The sequence below is a fragment of the Paralichthys olivaceus genome, chromosome 8, assembly GCF_024713975.1.
Source record: "Paralichthys olivaceus isolate ysfri-2021 chromosome 8, ASM2471397v2, whole genome shotgun sequence".
In the NCBI taxonomy this organism is placed as follows: domain Eukaryota; kingdom Metazoa; phylum Chordata; class Actinopteri; order Pleuronectiformes; family Paralichthyidae; genus Paralichthys; species Paralichthys olivaceus.
Window position 1 is genome coordinate 12821208 of NC_091100.1, and position 18204 is coordinate 12839411.

General features: G+C 42.1%; 2 protein-coding genes across 2 annotated transcripts; both read right to left on the reverse strand.

Moving 5' to 3' along the window:
• Nucleotides 1-331: 331 nt before the first annotated feature.
• Nucleotides 332-8482, reverse strand: stim2a (tromal interaction molecule 2a). Its single transcript, XM_020100368.2, has 12 exons — nucleotides 8014-8482; nucleotides 5990-6120; nucleotides 4872-4983; nucleotides 4651-4762; nucleotides 4404-4519; nucleotides 3911-4085; nucleotides 3632-3809; nucleotides 3325-3486; nucleotides 3037-3137; nucleotides 2701-2948; nucleotides 1979-2165; nucleotides 332-1843 (listed from the first exon to the last, which is right to left on the reverse strand). Exons 1-12 carry the CDS (start codon nucleotides 8135-8137, stop codon nucleotides 478-480), a joined length of 3012 nt encoding a protein of 1003 aa, XP_019955927.2. The 5' UTR covers nucleotides 8138-8482; the 3' UTR covers nucleotides 332-477.
• A 1315-nt stretch (nucleotides 8483-9797) lies between these two features.
• Nucleotides 9798-18140, reverse strand: rbpja (recombination signal binding protein for immunoglobulin kappa J region a). The gene is made up of 11 exons (XM_020100373.2): nucleotides 17914-18140; nucleotides 16302-16340; nucleotides 16124-16219; nucleotides 15866-16031; nucleotides 15324-15498; nucleotides 15037-15174; nucleotides 14775-14887; nucleotides 14211-14351; nucleotides 13328-13483; nucleotides 13071-13174; nucleotides 9798-12190 (listed from the first exon to the last, which is right to left on the reverse strand). Exons 1-11 carry the CDS (start codon nucleotides 17931-17933, stop codon nucleotides 11848-11850), a joined length of 1491 nt encoding a protein of 496 aa, XP_019955932.1. The 5' UTR covers nucleotides 17934-18140; the 3' UTR covers nucleotides 9798-11847.
• Between the last annotated feature and the right edge of the window lie 64 nt (nucleotides 18141-18204).

Consider the following 18204-nt stretch of genomic DNA (forward strand, 5'->3'; position numbering starts at 1 on the left):
ATTGTCTCTGTTATACAGAAGAGCAGCATGTATTTAAACATTATTTAATCCTTCAGCCATAGGCAAAGCATCAAAACAAATCTACATTCAATTCAATAATATATGGCATCAACCATAAGTGTAAATAAGACTTAATCAAACATCATCTTTAAATATAAAGTAAGTCACGTGAAAGGTTTTTGCAGTGTCATACTGATAACATATGCAACTGTCATGTCACCAAATGTACTGTACTGTCTTAAAAAAAATTTCACATGCAACATTAGGCATCATACATATACCATGATTCTCTCAGTGCCACCCAACTCAGGGATTGAAAACATCAATATATTATTTAATGTTCCAGACACTGACTTCTTCAGGTAAGATTGTGCTTTCTAGAAGTGCTACCTGATATCTTCAATTCGATTCTAAAATGCTATTTTATGATTCAATAAAATGCTAAGAAAATGAAAAGAAAATACTTTCAACTGATTGTCAGAGTTTCTGAAGACCACTTTGAGGCTTCTCTGTTGTTGAATCATTTTTCTTTTTAAAAAGACTTTTGAGCTTCAGGGATTTCTTGCTCTTTTCTTTATCCTTGCTCCTCTCTTCTCCAGTCTCAGAAGGGGATGTCAGAGATGGAATGGCAACCCTTGGTGGAGGCAGAGGAGGCTCCGCGTCTGCTGGCAGTCTGGCCTGAGGAGGTGTTGGAGGGTTGCAGGATTTCTCAAGGATTCCATCATACACGAGCTGGCTCAATGGACCAGCGTTGAACAGATCTGATGATGTCCACGGCCCCTGGGAGGTTACCATAAGGTCTGGCTGTCCAAACCGACCTAAAGATGAACTTGATTCAGATGCTCCAAACTCCTCCTTCTGTGTTGGATGTTTAGGTATGTCTACCGGACCATCAACTCTATCCCTGATTTTTCCTGCGGGATTGTCAACTGCACTGTCTGTGTCATCTCTTGCCATTCTTGGAATTCTCCGTCTGAGAGAACCAGCAGACAACTCATGTTCATTTCTCAGAATCTTCCGGTTTGCTGGTTCTAAACTAAACTCTGCAGAGGACGAGGTATCCATAAGGGCATCAAGTTTCTCTCTGGATAGCATCTTTTGGGAAGCAGGATCTGTACAATACTCCAACTCATCCCGTGAGATCCTTCTTGGTGTTCTAGTTGTCTCAACCATTTTGTCCACTGTTAATGCCCTCACAGGGGAATCAAGCTGACATTCCCCTTTATTCCACGAAAGCTTTCTAGAACCTGTGTCTATGGAAATACCTATAGAATTTCTTGTTATTTTTCTGGGTACTAAGTCAAACGGATGCTCAGCATCATCTTGTGTTATTTTTCTTAAGCTGCTGTCAAATGAAGTCCCCATCATATCTCTGGATATCTTCCTTGGTGCCTGTTTATCTGCTGATGCTTCTAATTCATTCCAAATAATCTGTCTAACATCCATTGGTAAATCACTTATTTCTCTGTATATACTCCTTGAAGAAGTGTCACTTAAATCCCCTATTGTATCTGTATCTGTCTCTGCTTTCCAGGATGAAATATCTATCAAAGACTCTTCTTTAGACATCTTCAAAGATTCTAAAGACGAATCCAGCAATTTGTCTTTTCCCATCTTCCTACAGACAACATCTACTTCAAGCTCTTCTGTTGAAACTTTACGAACTGGAACACCAACCTCTACTTCTTTGCTCAAAGGCTTTGAAACCGAGGGATCTGAAAGTAGCTCAGTTTCATCATGATAAAGTTTTTGAGAGGAAGCATCGACAGTGGGATTACGGTACATTTTGCTGAGAGGAGGAGAAGTCATGTACTCTGTGTCTGAGTACTTCTCTTGGGAGTCTCTATTAGTGAGAGAAAGGAATGGAAGAAAAGGGGGAGGCAGAAAGGAGGGAAGGAATTACTCTATGAACAAACATCAATACAGGTGCTGCTGAAACTGTTTAAAACCACTAAAAGTTCTTGGCAAGGAGACGTACTGTTTCTTTAGTGTTTTACGGAAGAAGCTTTCTTCCTCATCAAAGCAAGGGTAAGGACCTCGGATGGGGATGAGAAGGTCAGGGTCTTGGGAGATCATGGTAGTCAGTGGCTGAGTAATGACACCAGGACGACGTGGCCGACACACGGTAGATCCCTGTCTTCGAGGAGAACGCTTCAGTGGTGCAACTGGAACAACAATCCAAATATAACAGAACAGTGTTGTAGTGTAACTCCAGGCACAGAAAACATGTTCCTAATTGTTCAGCTAGTTGGACGTTGGTGAGGTAACCACCAACATGCTAGTCAGCCATAAACATGCTAATGCCAGTCAATCACAATACGATTGCACTTCCTTCCTATATTAGTGGCCTTACATTAACTATAATAAATGATTAAAGTATTTATGTGTTTAAAATTCACAATAACGTCTTGTATAAAATATAAATAAAGAGGTTCAGTGGAAATGTTTGGGAAACAAGTGCGAAGCGAGTAGCCAATAAGGGACTGTTGCTGGGGAAGATACGTATATAGCAAAATAAATGTGGCCAATCAACATTATCGAAAATAATGCCCGAAGGGTGATTCTGATAGCGGCCAAGCCCGGTCTCTCCACAGTGGTGGAGGAAATCAGATGGTACTAGTGACAATGATGGCCGTGGGTACGCACGAAACAGCATCGCAGCCGCCAAATAGAAAAAAGCTCAAAATTCCTGCTTCTTACCTGTCATCTGTGGTAAGATTGGTGATTCTTCTAAAAGATCCTCTATAGATCCATGTACAGAGCTATGGCATGAACAAGGTGGCTGGGGCACTCGGGGCAACCCCAGGGCAATTGAGTCTGAGTAGAGCTGAGCAGTGAGGTTTGCAAGACCGGAATTCCTAATTATGGGAAAGCCGCAGAGGCGCTCAACATGCTGCCAGCGATGGAGTCGCTCCCGCAGGCAGGCTGTTACTTCAGACAAGGCATTCCTTAACGAGATACAAAGACGTTTGTCAAATACATTACATATTGCATATTGACTGGAACAGAACTGGCACAGGTAATTCTGTCACTCACTTTGCTTGCAGGATCTTGTGGTCGACCTGATCTAAAGAGGAGCTGTGGGCAACATGGAGAGTCCCCAGCAGTGAACTCCTCTTCTTCTTAATCTTCTCTGCCTGCAAGGAAGTAAAGGCAGTGGATCAGTCAACAGCAAGTAGGTTGTCTAGAACAGATGAGCTCCATATCCATTGGAACTCATTTCAATTGTCTCACCATGACCAGTCACACAATCATGAAAGATGAAAGATAAAATGTTGATTCACTATTTTCCATGTTTTTCAAATATTCTTCTTTAGACATTACCTCTTCCTTGGCGATGGAGAGTTGCAGTTCTGCACTCTGCTTCTTGACGTTGTAGTACTGGACCTCTACTTCATGCGTCAGCTGGAGCCACTGCTGCAGAACCTCTGAGACAGTCCAGCTTGCCTGCATGTCCTTCTCCGCCTGCTTCAGTGCCCCGCGGACCTAAATGGATACCATTGGTCAAATGTTCGACACCAACAACTGGTGAAAACTGGTTTTCATTGGTTCAAACAACAGCAAAACAAAGCTTCTTAATTCTGCAAATGTGTTGTTTTCTCTCGGTGTGCGAATGGTGCATTGCGTCTACCTGTTCCAGCTCTTCCTCTGCATACCGCAGGCGGCTGAGCTCAGTGACAGCACCCTGCCTCAGCTCATGCAGACGATAAGCCTCCTCCTGTGCTCCCATGATCTCGTCCCTCATCTTCTCCTCCAGGTTCTGTTTCTCCTCCGCAACATTACGCTTCTCTTCCTGGGCTCTCTCCAGCCTGAGAAAGTGTAAAAGTTATTGGTATAACTCCACAAGACTACGAGTCATTTATATAATGCACTGCAGGTGACAGACAAAGAAAAACTCCTGGTTACTCACTGTTCCTGTAAATCTATGAGGCTCTGCTCAGCCCTCTGAAGACTTTCCAAATCTTTCATCATCTTGGTTATGTGGACTTTACTGGCTTTGTTCTGGGCCTGAGCAAACCAGCAGCCTCCAACTCCCATCACCACTGACACAATGAGCACCAGGTCCTTCATGTAATTATGAGGACCTGTGGTTGAGTGAAAAGATGTGAAGTTACGGTGGATGTATCATAAATGAATCAGAAGTGAAGAGATAAAGGTAAAGTATGCCAGATTAGACTTTTACTCAAACACTGTGCATGTGTTTAGAAATGTTATTAATAACATTTATATTCACTCTGTTTTTAATTAAGTGTTATTACTATGACTTTCTTAGTGGAACGGTACAAAAGCAGTTGTTGTCAGTTAAGTATCAGATAACCAGGGTGAAATCTAAAGAGACAAGAACAGAAACAGATACATTCAAGAGACATAAGAGTTGGGGGAGTGTGAGGGCTTGTTCGTACGTGCAGGCGGTCCGAACAGCACCACGTCCAGAGCTTTGATGTTGAGCTTCTGTTTGTCTCTCTGGTCCTGAACTCTCAGCTGGACGCTCAGGAATGAAGGCTCATTAGCAGCGATCCTGCGCACAGACGTCACAGGCAGTACATGTTCACCACGTTGCTGTGGCTCTTAACAACATACTTACTTTGACATCACAACACAAGAGAGTTCTTTTTGGTTGATTTTAGCTCCGTCGTTGGCCATGCTCACCTGGGGAGTGTGTTTCCGTTGACCTTGAAGTCTTTGAAGTTTCTCTCATACTGCGGCAACTCAACAAAGTCCTTCAGCCAGCGAAGCACCTCATCTTGAGTCCAGTTGTGTACTGAAAAACAAGACGATGAAAGAAAACAAAGAAGGTAAAGACAAAGTGGGCATCTACACACACACAGAAACAAACACACACTCTCTCTCTTTCACATACACACACACACCTTCAGATGACTTCCAGCCCCTCCAGAGCTCCTCAACCGTGATGTGTTGGTCTTCTCTGTGCAGGTTGCTGTGTTTGTTGGTGTGCTGCTGCTTCATGTCTTCGATGATAAACTGCAAAAAATGGAGGGACACAGGAATAAAGTTGAGATTTTCAGATACAGACATTAAGGAGCGAGGTCAGGAGAACCTAGTCATCCAAAATAAACAAGTGTGTGATGATCCGCAGGCATAAAGAGTGGGTGTTTTGAGACTATATTTATCTATAATGGACACAGAAGCATGAGTGTGTATTACGGACTCCAGCGAATGCATGCTTGTGGTTGTGTGTGTTAGGGCTGTCTTGGAATGTGTCCTTGGCTGTAAACGGAGGCTTCATATGATGGCTGGAGGAATCTCGAGGCTGCGCTGTGTTCTGATGATCCTAGGCCCTTCCCCTTGAGTTTCTATGGCAACCGCAACCTGAGCCCCTGGATACTGTATCCGTGCACTGCATTCTGGACGGCGAAGGCATTCAAGAATTCTGGGTTTACTACCGATGTCACATACAAGTAGACTCTCTGAACACAATTTCTCTCTGCTCTGAATGTAATCTTCTCAGAAATATTTATCCGAACACAAAAAGACATTGTGATTTTTTATATATAAAAATATATATTATTACATTTCTGCAAAAAGAAACAATGCATATTAACTTCATTTAGAAAAAAGATTACGTGATATTTAGTTTTTGTTTGGTTTTTAATTGGATAAAAAAAGTCTTGCAATGAACAAGCAGATAAAAAGTTCTTCTCTTATTTGCAACTTACTGAAGAAAATAAAAGGTTGATCAGGAAACATTGAGAGGACTCACACTCTTAAGCGCAACTGTGAAGGTCACCAGTGTTTCGGTATTCTTTTAGTCCAAACAAATTTTGTCACAGAGCCAAAAGCAAAAGTTATACTGTTACTATCCTTGAAGCAGCATTTGCCTCTAGCTGCAGCCAGGACACCTGTTGTTGAACTGCTTTACCCTGTCGGCCTCTTGCATGCAGGAGCACGTACCCACTGTGATTTAGAAAATGGTCTCAAGATTATTAGGGGAGAGGGTGGTGAACATTTTATGAAAAGCGAGTTGTACCTCCACACTCTCCTCCACCTCGATTCCTCCGTCCTGGTCATCATCCATTATGTGGTGTATGATCTGCAGGGCCTCCAGGCTGTAGCGATCGGCCTCGCTCAAACATGGTGGGGTCACCACCGTGCAGGGGTCTACACGTGTCAGGGAGACATTTTATAAATCAATTGTTCACTCAACACATCCACGGAGTAACCCTCATTTATTCATCCTTCCAGCTCGACTGATCACTTCCAGCACTGATCTATAGAGTAAGCATGTTCATTTCTGTTGACTCTTCAGTTCACTGATCCTTTTAGAGCAGAAAGATCTTCTCATCTGAGTGAATGTGATTGCTTCTGCTCATGAGGTGAATACACAATGAATAATTTCAACTAGGGCAGCAGACATAGAGTGTGCTCATTCTGTCAATACTGCCTCCTCTTTTTGTCTATGCAAAAAATGTTTCATTATTTTAAACATTATCCCCGCAGGCCAATTATAGAAGGGATATCTGTGAGTGCAGGCAATTTAGTGAGGCTTGATTGAATTTCAGGGCACATCCGTGCTATGTGCTCTGCTTAATACAATCATTTCTGTCTACATCAACTATGAATATGCACAATGAACCAACTCCATAATCCTGACAAACAAATCCCACACTAGCAAAAAAATGCTTCCAGGAAAAAGAATGAACCATCTTTTTTCCAATGTCGGTCAGAAATGATGTAATACATTTAGCATTTCTCTTTATCAGCCTATAATGCATTGGAAGATGACACAGCTTTCTATCAGTGGTCAGTGAGTCAGACTCCATTTTTGTCTCTGTGACATTAGAGTTTTGGAGCTCAGGGGAACTGGGGGTCAAAATGCTGGCCAGTTAAACCCACAATGATCAGTTCCACTGACACTAACTGCTCCCCGGCCACAGTGTATGCAAGAATTCATGAAAAAAAAGTAACCTGCTGAAGAAGTAAATCCTGGTTTCTGTCATTAGTCTTTTGCAACAATATTGGTCTTGATGTCTTGAATTTTGACATGAAGTAAATCCTCTTGGAATGAGCCTGTGCACATTCGATACAATACAGCACTGAAATAAGAGTAGGCCTTTGAAAGTCGATCCCACTACATGGATCATTATACTACCAGATAAACAGGTGGACCTGAGAGAACACAAACTGAACATGAGAGGGTGACACGATCTTAAATAAGAAATTACTCCATTGTTGCTGTTTGTGTTCATTACGTGACAGACATGGAATATTGAAACTATCGATAATCTGCTGTTTCACTTGACATTGTCAGTTTCCTGAAAAGGACGAGTGATCCGTGTTCATCTCATCAGTCCCACAGTGTAATACTGTAAAGCAGAGACATTGGTCCCCTGGCTTTTGTTGATGAAACAATGAGGAGACATCTCTGGCGACCACACATGTGTAGTGTATGCAAAGGGATTTCTGGACAGTTTTCTCAGGCAGTTCCTCAGATGCCTCCAACTACCTCTCCACAGGTGAGCTGAGGCTGGATTGTCCTAAACTCAGACTTTAAAAAAATCCCTTCACAAAGTCCAGAGAACAACATTTTACCTAATGGAAAGAAGGAGTTATAGGTGGGAACAAAGGTTTTCGGATAATTTGAACTATTTTTCCGTGCTGCCTGTTGAATAATAGAGCTTTAAGTGAAGCTCAATATCATCAAAATGCATTCAACTGGCTGAAAAATAAGTCAAGACAAAACATTTCTAGTCAAGTCAAGTGCACCTTCAAAAATTCCTTATGAAAAGTTAAAATAGAATATTAAAAAATGGTTGTTTCTCTTATAAAAATGTAGAATGAACTTTGAAGATAGAATAGATATGAAGATAGATGAAAACCATGAGAGCCAGCTGGAAAGCATATTTCACAACAGTGACATGTCCTCCAGCAGTGAAATGTGCCAATACGTGTATTTGGTATTATGGTTTTGCATTATAAGCGATGGATTGATAAGTTTGAATACTTTTTGATCTGAGTCTTTAGTTGTTCCATGTATGCTGCTTGGGCACGTACCTGTAGGGTCGAACCCTGCGCTCCCATCGGGGAGGCTGACACCCTGCAGGTCCCCGGCGCCTTGCGCGGCCACAAAGATCGCAGCGGGGAAGACGAGGAGCAGCAGAGGCGACAGAGGCAGCATTTCAGATGATTTCTCACAATATATCGTCGTCCAGAGTTGAGAAACTCCTTAAAACAAATGGAGAAGATAATATTCGCGACACCGAACCCCCGTTTGTGAGCGCACCAGTGTCAGTCTGCGAAAAAGTGTTAAGCGATATCCGTGTTGCTATTACGGGGCACAGCCAAGAAGTGAGATCTGATACCGATGATTCGCTTGAGAAATCAGACGAGCTGGATTTATAGTGTGCAACCTGGAATATCGCCTGTAACAGTGCGGACAGGATTTGTGGAGTCATCCAAATGAGCAAAGGCTGTGCGTAAAAGTTCCTCCAAAGGCGGTTAATCCAAAAAAAAAGGCAGATTCTGCTCTGAATGATGAATAATCCAAACTAGATCTAATAAAAACACATCAGATTAAATGAACCTGAGGTTGAAGCATCCTTAGCCACACACACACAGCAGACTCAGAAGTTTAAAAAGAGAGGAGGAGAGTTCCCTTATTTGTCAGATGATGTTTAAATTGAGGAGGAATCATAAGTTTATGATCCTGTTCAGGTCAAATGCACCCTCTCATTTCCTCGAGTCCAGTGAGAGTCTGTTCTGTGTCGGTTATTGATTCTCTCCATGAGCTGGATGATCGTAGAGGTCTCAATCTGTCCACCTCTCTGCTCTCTGTCCAGCCAGCCCTTTCCCAACAGAGACGCAGAGATGTGACGCTGTGGCGCTGAACTCTCTCCCTCTTCCCTCTTCCCTCTCCCTCTGTTTATGTGTGTGTTTCAGTAGGGCCCCCAACACTTCTTTATGTTTCCTGACTCACACTCCAACCCAAATACCCAAATATTATAAATACTGAGGGGTGACACATACTGAAGAGACATTCCAACTCCACTACTCATTTTTTACGGCCTCTCTGATTCTCACTTGGAAGGAAGATACATTAAAGGCCCCCAGACTCACTAGGAAAACTGTTGCGTGAGATCAAGACCACCATTCCAGAAATAGAGTGTCATATGTCATGTCTTGGCCCGGCTGTCTGGGTCTGACAGTTGTATGCTTGTTCACAAATCCTCAAGCAACATGGATGGACTTAGCAAATATTTGGGCTTCTAATGACGTCTGGATGTGGCTTGGGATGGCAACTTAATTAAAAGTAAAATTAACAGTTGAAACATTTTGTGTTGAGGGACACAAACAGACTGCACAACTACACACACACACACACACACTAAGAGTAACAAAGTGTTAGGTTACAGCCCAACATTCTGGCTCCCAGTTTAAAAATAGTGAGGCAGATTTGACCTCCACCCTGCAGAGCAACAGATGTGGCAAGTGTCCAGTGAGGCCTCAGTAGGACCTGTGTAACCAGTGTACTGTTTATGTGTATTTGTTATTATCCTACAGCTCCTGCTCTGCTCCATGATGAGGATGAGACAGAGAGGAGAGATGGGGGTGATGCAACAAGAGCAAAACATGCCCACGTGAATTAAAAGAGAAAATCTGCACAGCTAAAAGTCCAGTTAAAGGATTTAGTTGTTGTTGAAGTTCAAAAGCACAAGACTCTTCCTCAGACGTCTGGTAGAGTGTCTGTCTCCATCAGCATCAGCAATGTTGATCCAGCAACCATTAAAAGATTCTTTACTAGATGTGCGTGTTGTTCCCATTTTTAGAGACAAATGACGTTCAGCTTCAGCTCATTTTTATTCTTGACCTCTCACTGAAGAACCTCAGCAGATAGAGGGAAGGATAGACAGAGGGAGGAGGGAAGGTAAAGAGTGAGGACAAAAGGCAGGATGTGAGAGTAAAGACACAAGATCAATGTAAATGCTCATAAAGTCAGATGACATGATGAGGTTGTTTTAACATGCTGGATTACAGCTGAACTCACAGTACGTGTACTAACCGTTTACTTAACTGGACAAGACATAACAGCAAGGCACAGTCACAAAGACCGGGTAGACTGTGGATCTACACGTGTGACCAATAATTCAATTCTTTGAAATAAGCAAAGATTTTTATAAGGTGTACAAATTACAAAGAAACATCCACCTCTGCAGAAGCAGTTGAAATACTGAAATCTACAGTAACAGAATCTCATGAAATGTTTGTACATCAGTTATGAGACGAGCTTGACCTCATCTACGGTGTGATCCTATAATACAACTACTGTGCAGGGAAGGAAGACGGTGGAGTGGACACAAAGGCCTCTCAGGTGGAGTTCGATGGCACCACTGAGGACGTGCCGCTGGATTTTTGTGATGTAAATACTGAAAACTATACAACAATAAATCCATTAGCACCGTGAAAACACATATGTTACAACTGAAGCAAAAAGTTGGCCCACCAGCCACATTTACTGACTTTCATGCCAATTATTTAAACACGACAGAGTATGATTCAAACAGAGTGATGGAAATCAGGGCACTTTGTGAGTCAGGTACTGCAGGTAGTGGTTTTAAGGCAAGATAAACTGCTCAGTACATCAGTTCACAGTTACATTTTTACTTTCTAAACAAGGCAGGTGGAGAATCTGAGTCTGGACAAGCCATCGTCTCATCACAGAAGACTCAAAGCACAAGCACAGATGATTGTACTGAAGTTAGATCTGCTGTATCTGCAGCAGACACAGCTCAGTCCCAGCAGGGATACTGAGCTGTTACAGGTAAACTACAAGCTCCAGATGGTGTTAAAGCTCGTCTTCCAACATGTAAGCACAAAAGGACTCTTAAGGCTTCTTAAAATCTAGGATATAAAAGAGTAAAAAGTCACATTAAAGACAGTTTAGACATTCTTTCTTTGTTCAATTACTTTCTCCTCTGGGAATATAGTACTTTTGTTTCGATGCAGTTTACTGGTATGAAAACAGATCGTTGATTAGAAAATCTAGACCCTGGTCTTACGGAACACTGATAGTGTAATATATTATCAAATACACTACACTAATCAAAAAGGGCCATCTGGATGTAAAGAGACCGATCACAGAAGATCTAAGAGAATAACTGGGGCCAGATACCATACGCGTCTTCATTCTCTAAAGTGCCTACTTAAAAACACAGTCGGATCATTTGTTTTTTATACAGCATGTGGAATTGTGAAAAGTTCTGTTAATAAGCATGAATTTGGGTATCAAGTTCCAAAACACACCAGTGGATATTAAAACTAGAGGTGCGGTGTCAGACTATTAGAGACTCACTAAAAGCCGTTTCCACCTTAAACCCTTAATTGAGACAAAACTCTATTTGGTAACAAAAGTGAACTTACTATGCAAATGTCATAATGTACCTTAGCAAAAGTTTATAAAATATAATATGAATAAAATAATATAATAATATTTCTTGGTCCGTAAAAACTATGTTACTCTTACAACAAAATGTTTCCCTTACACACAACAGAAAAATCCCCACAGTACAAACATGTTTTTTTTTTTTTTTACAAATCAGGTCTGTTGGCAGATTCATCTTCTTTTAAGTGAAGTTTTGAGATATCAAGCTTCTCAGATTGGGGCGTATGTCGTGTCCACAATGAACCACAAGATAGAGCTAAAGAGAGGAGTCAGTAATCCCAAGTACGTCAGTGAAGGTGACCTTTTCTTTCCTCATGATTCCACAGCTGCTCTGTCATGAAGAGTTCCTGTGCAGCTCTTCAAAGGTCCATGATCCTCTTTGGAAAGTATGTGCCCCCATTTTCTATCTCATTCACTCAAAACAACACACACACACACGATAGGTGTTACTACGAAAGCACTGACATGGTGGACGCTCCTGATGACATCCCTGAGTCAATACTGTTGTAAGCCACCTGGACCTCCCCGAGCCCACCCAGCGAGGATGATGGCGAAGAGGAAGACGCCGGTGATGATGAAGAGGTGCTGTGTGAGCGCAGAATTGCGCCAGCAGCACTGCAGTGGGGTCGCGGCCCAGGTTCAGGGGTGTAGGTGAAGGTGAGGGCAGTGGCATAGATGATTCCATCGTTGCGGACAAGCGTGACAGGGACCTGCACCGGCTGCCTCACCCAGCGCCAGCCCTCCCTGAAGGCAGAAATGTCCGGCACCACACACAGAATGCTCTCTCCACATCTTATGGGGCAGACAGATGACACAAGGTTTGAGTATTTGATCCATTAAACACTAAAGTCCACTGGTGAAAAAACCTACCATCATCTGTTAGCGACAGAAACACGACACCCAGGTATAAGGTACTTATTTCTTCTTGACACTGATGCTGCACGTTATGACGCACATTGAACTTTTGGGTGTAGCTGCATGAACAGCCATGAATGTTACTATACTTATCATTTTTTACATCTTGGAAACAACATGAACAACGCCCCCTATGCAAGATGCAGCACTGGCGAGACAGCGAGGTGACACAGCGTCACAGTTTCCAGCACGTTTATGACGTCGAACATGAATCACCAGAGGGAAAAAACAGAAAGGCAAGCAACTTTTTTTAGCAGGTTTACCCACAATTAGAAACGCCTGCGTATGCCTGCTAACTTTGTAGTAACAGGTGTATTAGGGCACTTTTACATCTATATTGTTTGATCCAGACCGTCAGACTTTTCACTTTAGTCCAAACCAAAATGACGACAAGGAAGTTAATTTTGCACATTTAAGCTAGTGTCGAGCACTGCGCCTCAAGTTGTTGATGAAGTTGGAAACGAAACATGAACATTAACTGGTTCATTCATTCTGTGAATTTACAACAGAAATAATACTACCTGCCGAATTTTCAACACGGCGACATCAGACACATGCCTGTCTACAAACCAATCAATGATGAGCATAGGTAGGTGCAGCACATGTAGGTTATGACAACAGGACAAAAGTGTCTTACAAAAGTCTCAGGTCCGCTCCCTAAATTAAAAGGTGCAACCAAAACTAACTGTATCACATGTAACCAATGCAACAAAGACATGAACCTTGGTAAATATACACCCTGTGCATACACACTCACCTGTACATGGTGTCAGCCTCCACATCTCCAAACCACACTCTGAGGTTAGGGGTGAAGTTCTGTCCTGTCAGTTCCAACATCGCCACATCTCCTCCACCGTTTAACTGGACACAACATTAAAACAAAAAGGTTTCATAACTTTAAGAAATGTCCCTACAGGCTGAGTAAAGGAAGTAAAGGGAAAAAAGGAAGTAGTTTGAAACCACAGAGTCACTCATGTTTATTGATGAAAAACAGAAAAGGCTGTGCATGTATACCTGCAGACTTTCCACCACAGGAACAGGTGTGACCGGTGTGGGGACGGGACCCATGCCCTCATAAAAGGTGTACTCTGCCTTGTTGGTGCTAATAATAGTCCAGGAAGCCCCATCGTTGATAATATCTTTGTTTGTCTCTTTGGAGCACGGTGTGGCCTGGAGAACAAATAGAAGTAAATTAATTTCACTGCCTACTAATGAGAGTAAGAAGCTTCTGGAGTGTCAGGTAGGAGCTTCTCCTTGATGAGATTATTATTACTGACAAAGATTAGACTCTTCCTGGAGTTCAGGTCAAGAAGAAAAACAGCAGCTGTGATCAATGCCCTCAGCAGACATATTAATATTCTGTTCGCTAAAGGCAGAAACATAAGCATTATTTCAACTTCATAACATTTTCTGAATCAGAATGTGACCTAGTAGAGTACATACAGTCCCCTTAAATTAAGTCAAGCTGCACTAAATTACACACACCCATTGATATCAATTGCATAAATGTGTCTGATTGATTTCATCAAGAAACATAATAATAACAATAATTTTTTTCCGGGAAAACAGTGAAAAACGCTTTTTCTCACAATGTGAAAGAAAGGATGGAAAAAATGTGCTCCGCCCCCTGATCCCAATCCACAACAAAATTGAATGTGTTTTTTCATCATGATTCCAGTGAGTCTTGTGGTAATCTGTGTAACACTGCTGACTAACAGATGAACAAACAAATGCAGAGTCACACCACTACATCTCTGGCCTGGATCAGCACCACAATCTGCCTCTTTAACCAGTTCATGTTTGGATTATGGGTCAATTTTGAATAACTTTTGGTGCCAAACAGAATAGAAATTAAAATAACTAACAACAAACAATTGATTTATGTAAAATTGCACACCTGGAACTGGATGATCCTCTCCTGTGAGAGACAGAGGTACATCCTTTCTGTGTCTTTCAGGTAGAAGGCACACTTGTGCAGCTGAGACACTGGGTCATCTGCATCCATTAACGCCATCTGTTTGTCGACTTTGCGAATGACCTGAGAAATAAAACAAGTTATATATTGTATATTTGTGCAGACACATTTGGAAACATTGCACGGTTACACTACCAGTCATACGTTTTTTAACAGTTGTTTTTTTAACTTAAGAGCAGAGATTTGAAAGAAAATCCATTTAAAATATTCGGTTTGATAAAGAATTGGACTCATTCAGCAGCTGAACACATTTGAAGAGTTTTTTCCACAACTGAAAAGAACAACATTGTTGCAGAACTTTTTTTTTAATATCTTGGGCAATTCATTTTTTTACCACTTATTTTTGTACCATTTAAAAAAAGTGTGGTGTTGTAAAACTTTTGACCGATTGTATATGTAGAGACATCACATATACTATATTTTAAAAACATCACTGGAATGACCGTAAACTTTCTCACATGTTATTTGACATAAAGGCATACATACCAGTCTGGGCAGGGCCATGCCAGTAACAGAACAGACCAACTTCACCATCTGGCCATAATGGATGTAACCATCTCTCACAGCAAACTCCTCCCCCTCAGACTCCTCATCGTCCACTGAACAAATGTCAAAACACAGTAATGGGTTAAATGTCTAAAAGTCCCGCTCTACCGTTACATTAACGCCTCAGATGAGTGTAAATGATCATGAAGCACACGAGAAAATTGGTCAAGGATGAAGTATAAAGGGAAAACCTGTGACTCACAGAGGTGGATGTAGAAGGCACCCCACTGTTGGGAGCTGGCATGAAAGTTTCCACCCTCCACATGAAGATACCTGGTGCTGACCGTTTGGGAACGGAGACGATTGAACAACGCCACCTTAGTCCCCGAAGCTATACACACTAGGATGACAGAAAGAGAGGAGGAGTGAGTGAGTGAGAGTGAAAAGAGGTGAAGGATGAGAGATACTATGAAGCCTCTAAATCAAACGTTTGAGGGGAAAAGATGCAGCTGTCTTTATACGAGTGTGTTGACACAGCCTGTGACTCACAATCTGCATTTTTCAAGGACTGCTTCTTCTTCGAGGGCTTCGAGATGACCTTGATCCTCTTGCTGAGGAAGACTCCTATGTTGGCGCTGTTTCCGTATAACATCTTCACAGAGAGCATGAAGTGTTTCCTTTTATCCGAGTCACTGATGTACAGCGTCTTAGCCGTGCAGAAGTGCTACCGCAGGGAGAAGATGCAGATTAGGGGGGGGTTTATTTGAGTGTTTGTTCTCCAACTTCACCCCACAATCACCCATTCATCCGATTCTGAGAACAAGCTCATTAAATGCATCATTGTACACAATAGCAGCTACAGTAGGAACATTGCAGAAACAAACACAGGATATTGTAAAGCTCTAAAATGCAAAGCAGCTTTGCATTTCATTGTGAAGCGGAGCAATAAACAAAAGTTGAACTAAAGTGGATTGACAAACAATCTGTTTATTGCTAGAATGCCTGAAGAGGGAGACGAATATGTCAGTATATGAAGCTGCCATAAGAAGGATGTAGAATTCAAAGTTCTGCAGTGCTGCGTTATTGCACACCTTCCCCTCCAGATTGAGCTGTTGCATCTCCTGCTCACTGTTGCCTATCCCGATGAATGCACATGGCTGAGCCTCCTGCTCCGTGCAACCCTCCTTCTCCATAATCTCCAACTTCCTTTTCCAGCCACTGCCCAGCAGGTACACACAGGGCGGAGGGCAGAAAAACCTAAAGTAAACAAACGTCCATACATGAGTTCCAGTGCATCTGTTTTGACTGGTACAGACACTCAAGAATGTATCATCCAGTCACATACAAACCTTTTTTCATTGCCATATGACTTTTGGGCAACTTTTGCATGTAGTATTAGCACTGTTTGATCATCTTTGTCCTTCAAGTAATTCCTCATAGCCTCCCTGATTGGAGGAAAAACACATTATAACACATCACAGTACAAACTGTTCAAGCATCTGCATTAATCAAATTGCTTCCCTCTACCTTGTCAAACGCTGAGGCTGAGAACGCTCACCAAACTTCCTGCAAGACAAAAAACAACAGAGTATGAGGAGGTGTTTACACGTACCTGTCATACAAAACAAGTGAGTACAGTGTCAATGACATCTGTGAAGCTGTTATTACCTCAGTAATAACCCTTCCGCAAAAACTACTGGACCGATAACCACGAAACTTGGTGGAAGGATGTGGTGGGTCTGGAAAGAACCCATAAACTTTGGGGGGGGGGGGGGGTGTTCCACTTTCTTTAACATTGCAAGTGTTTTTTCATTATTTTCCTTGATTTCTTAGAGAAGAATTCATGGATCTCTATGAACTAAATAAGTCACATTTATTTATTTTATAAAGATGGTCAATTAGGTGCAGATCCAGATCTAGTTTATTTAACTGAGGTTTCATAAGGTATGTGCTCTATTAAGTGCCACTCTAGTTATTCTTTTGCATTGAAAACTCAAATTCATAACCTTAAGACCAAGGCTAGGTTATTATTCCAAGGTTAATTATTCCAAGAACATTTTCATTAATATCAACATAACAAAAGTCCAATATCCATTCATATCATATCTCAATACTGTATATAAAGATTTCACTTTACTCAAGATAGTGAAAGAGAAATTAAAAAGACAGAAGGAAGTTGTTGAGACAAGATTTTTAAGATTTTTTTTTTATCCACTTTTACAAAAACTTTTTTTTACTGTCATGAAACTATTATTATATATTATTATATTAGTTCTTATAACCCCATATCCCTCATTTAGCTCTGTTATACCTTATATCTGTCTGAGTATGATTTTGTACAAGCTGTTCCAGATGAATTGTCCCAGTGGGATGGATAAATTAAACTGAGTTATCATGTGGGAGCTTTAGATTAGAAAATGAAATGGTGAAATGTGAAAGTGATTTTAAGTTGTTTAAAAGGGAAAAATAATGATTGAAATACTCTGCTATGGATATTTAATACAACAGACTGTGAACAGTGTGTGAGGAGCAAAGATTACACTTTACAAACAGAAATGAAAAAGCTGTTGCGTGGGGAAAAAAAGTTAGTAAGATAGTTTGAATGTGATTTTATAACACATGGTACATAGATTCATAAACCCCATTTTTAATCCACTCTTAAAAGCATTTGTACTGTGATTAATCTACTATTCTGTCTTCTTCTTCTCATTTGTTCCCATCGACTCTCTGCTGGGACTATTTGATGCGACAGGAGTTAGCGAAGATTTGACTTTAATCAACTTTACTGACACAGAAATGAAACCGACGAAGCTTGTTGAGACCAAATGCTGAGCGCGTGGAGAGTTCACAGAAGTGAGCGAAGTGTGAGAGAATGTGTCAGAACAACAGACGGAGCGGAGCGCAGCACAGACACCGAGAGGAAGAATGAGGGTCTTTTTCTGCACAACTGACCCCACATCAGGCTCAGTGTGTGCTGAGGCTCCGGTAACAGCTCCATACACACACACACACACACACACACCACAGACACACTACACACACACTACACACACACTACAGACACACAACAGACACACAACACGCTGACCGGGAGAAAACTTTCTCCACAACAACACGGTGCCTTGATTTAAACACTTACCCCGTAACAACGGGCGCCATCTTCCGAATAACTCACCCCCCCTGTGAGAGAGAAAAGTCCAACAATCGCGAGATCCCTCCCACAGCCCCCCCCCCCCCCCCCCCCCCCCCCCCCCCCCCCCTCACACACACACACACACACCCACGCTCACACCCACGCTCACACACCCACACACACAGAGGAAACAGGCTGAGAGAGGGGGTGGGGGTGGAGGGGGGAGGAGTGACGGGGCAAAGGGGTGAGAAGAAGTGGAGGCGGGGGGAGGAGGGGGGAGGGGGGAGGACAGACGCC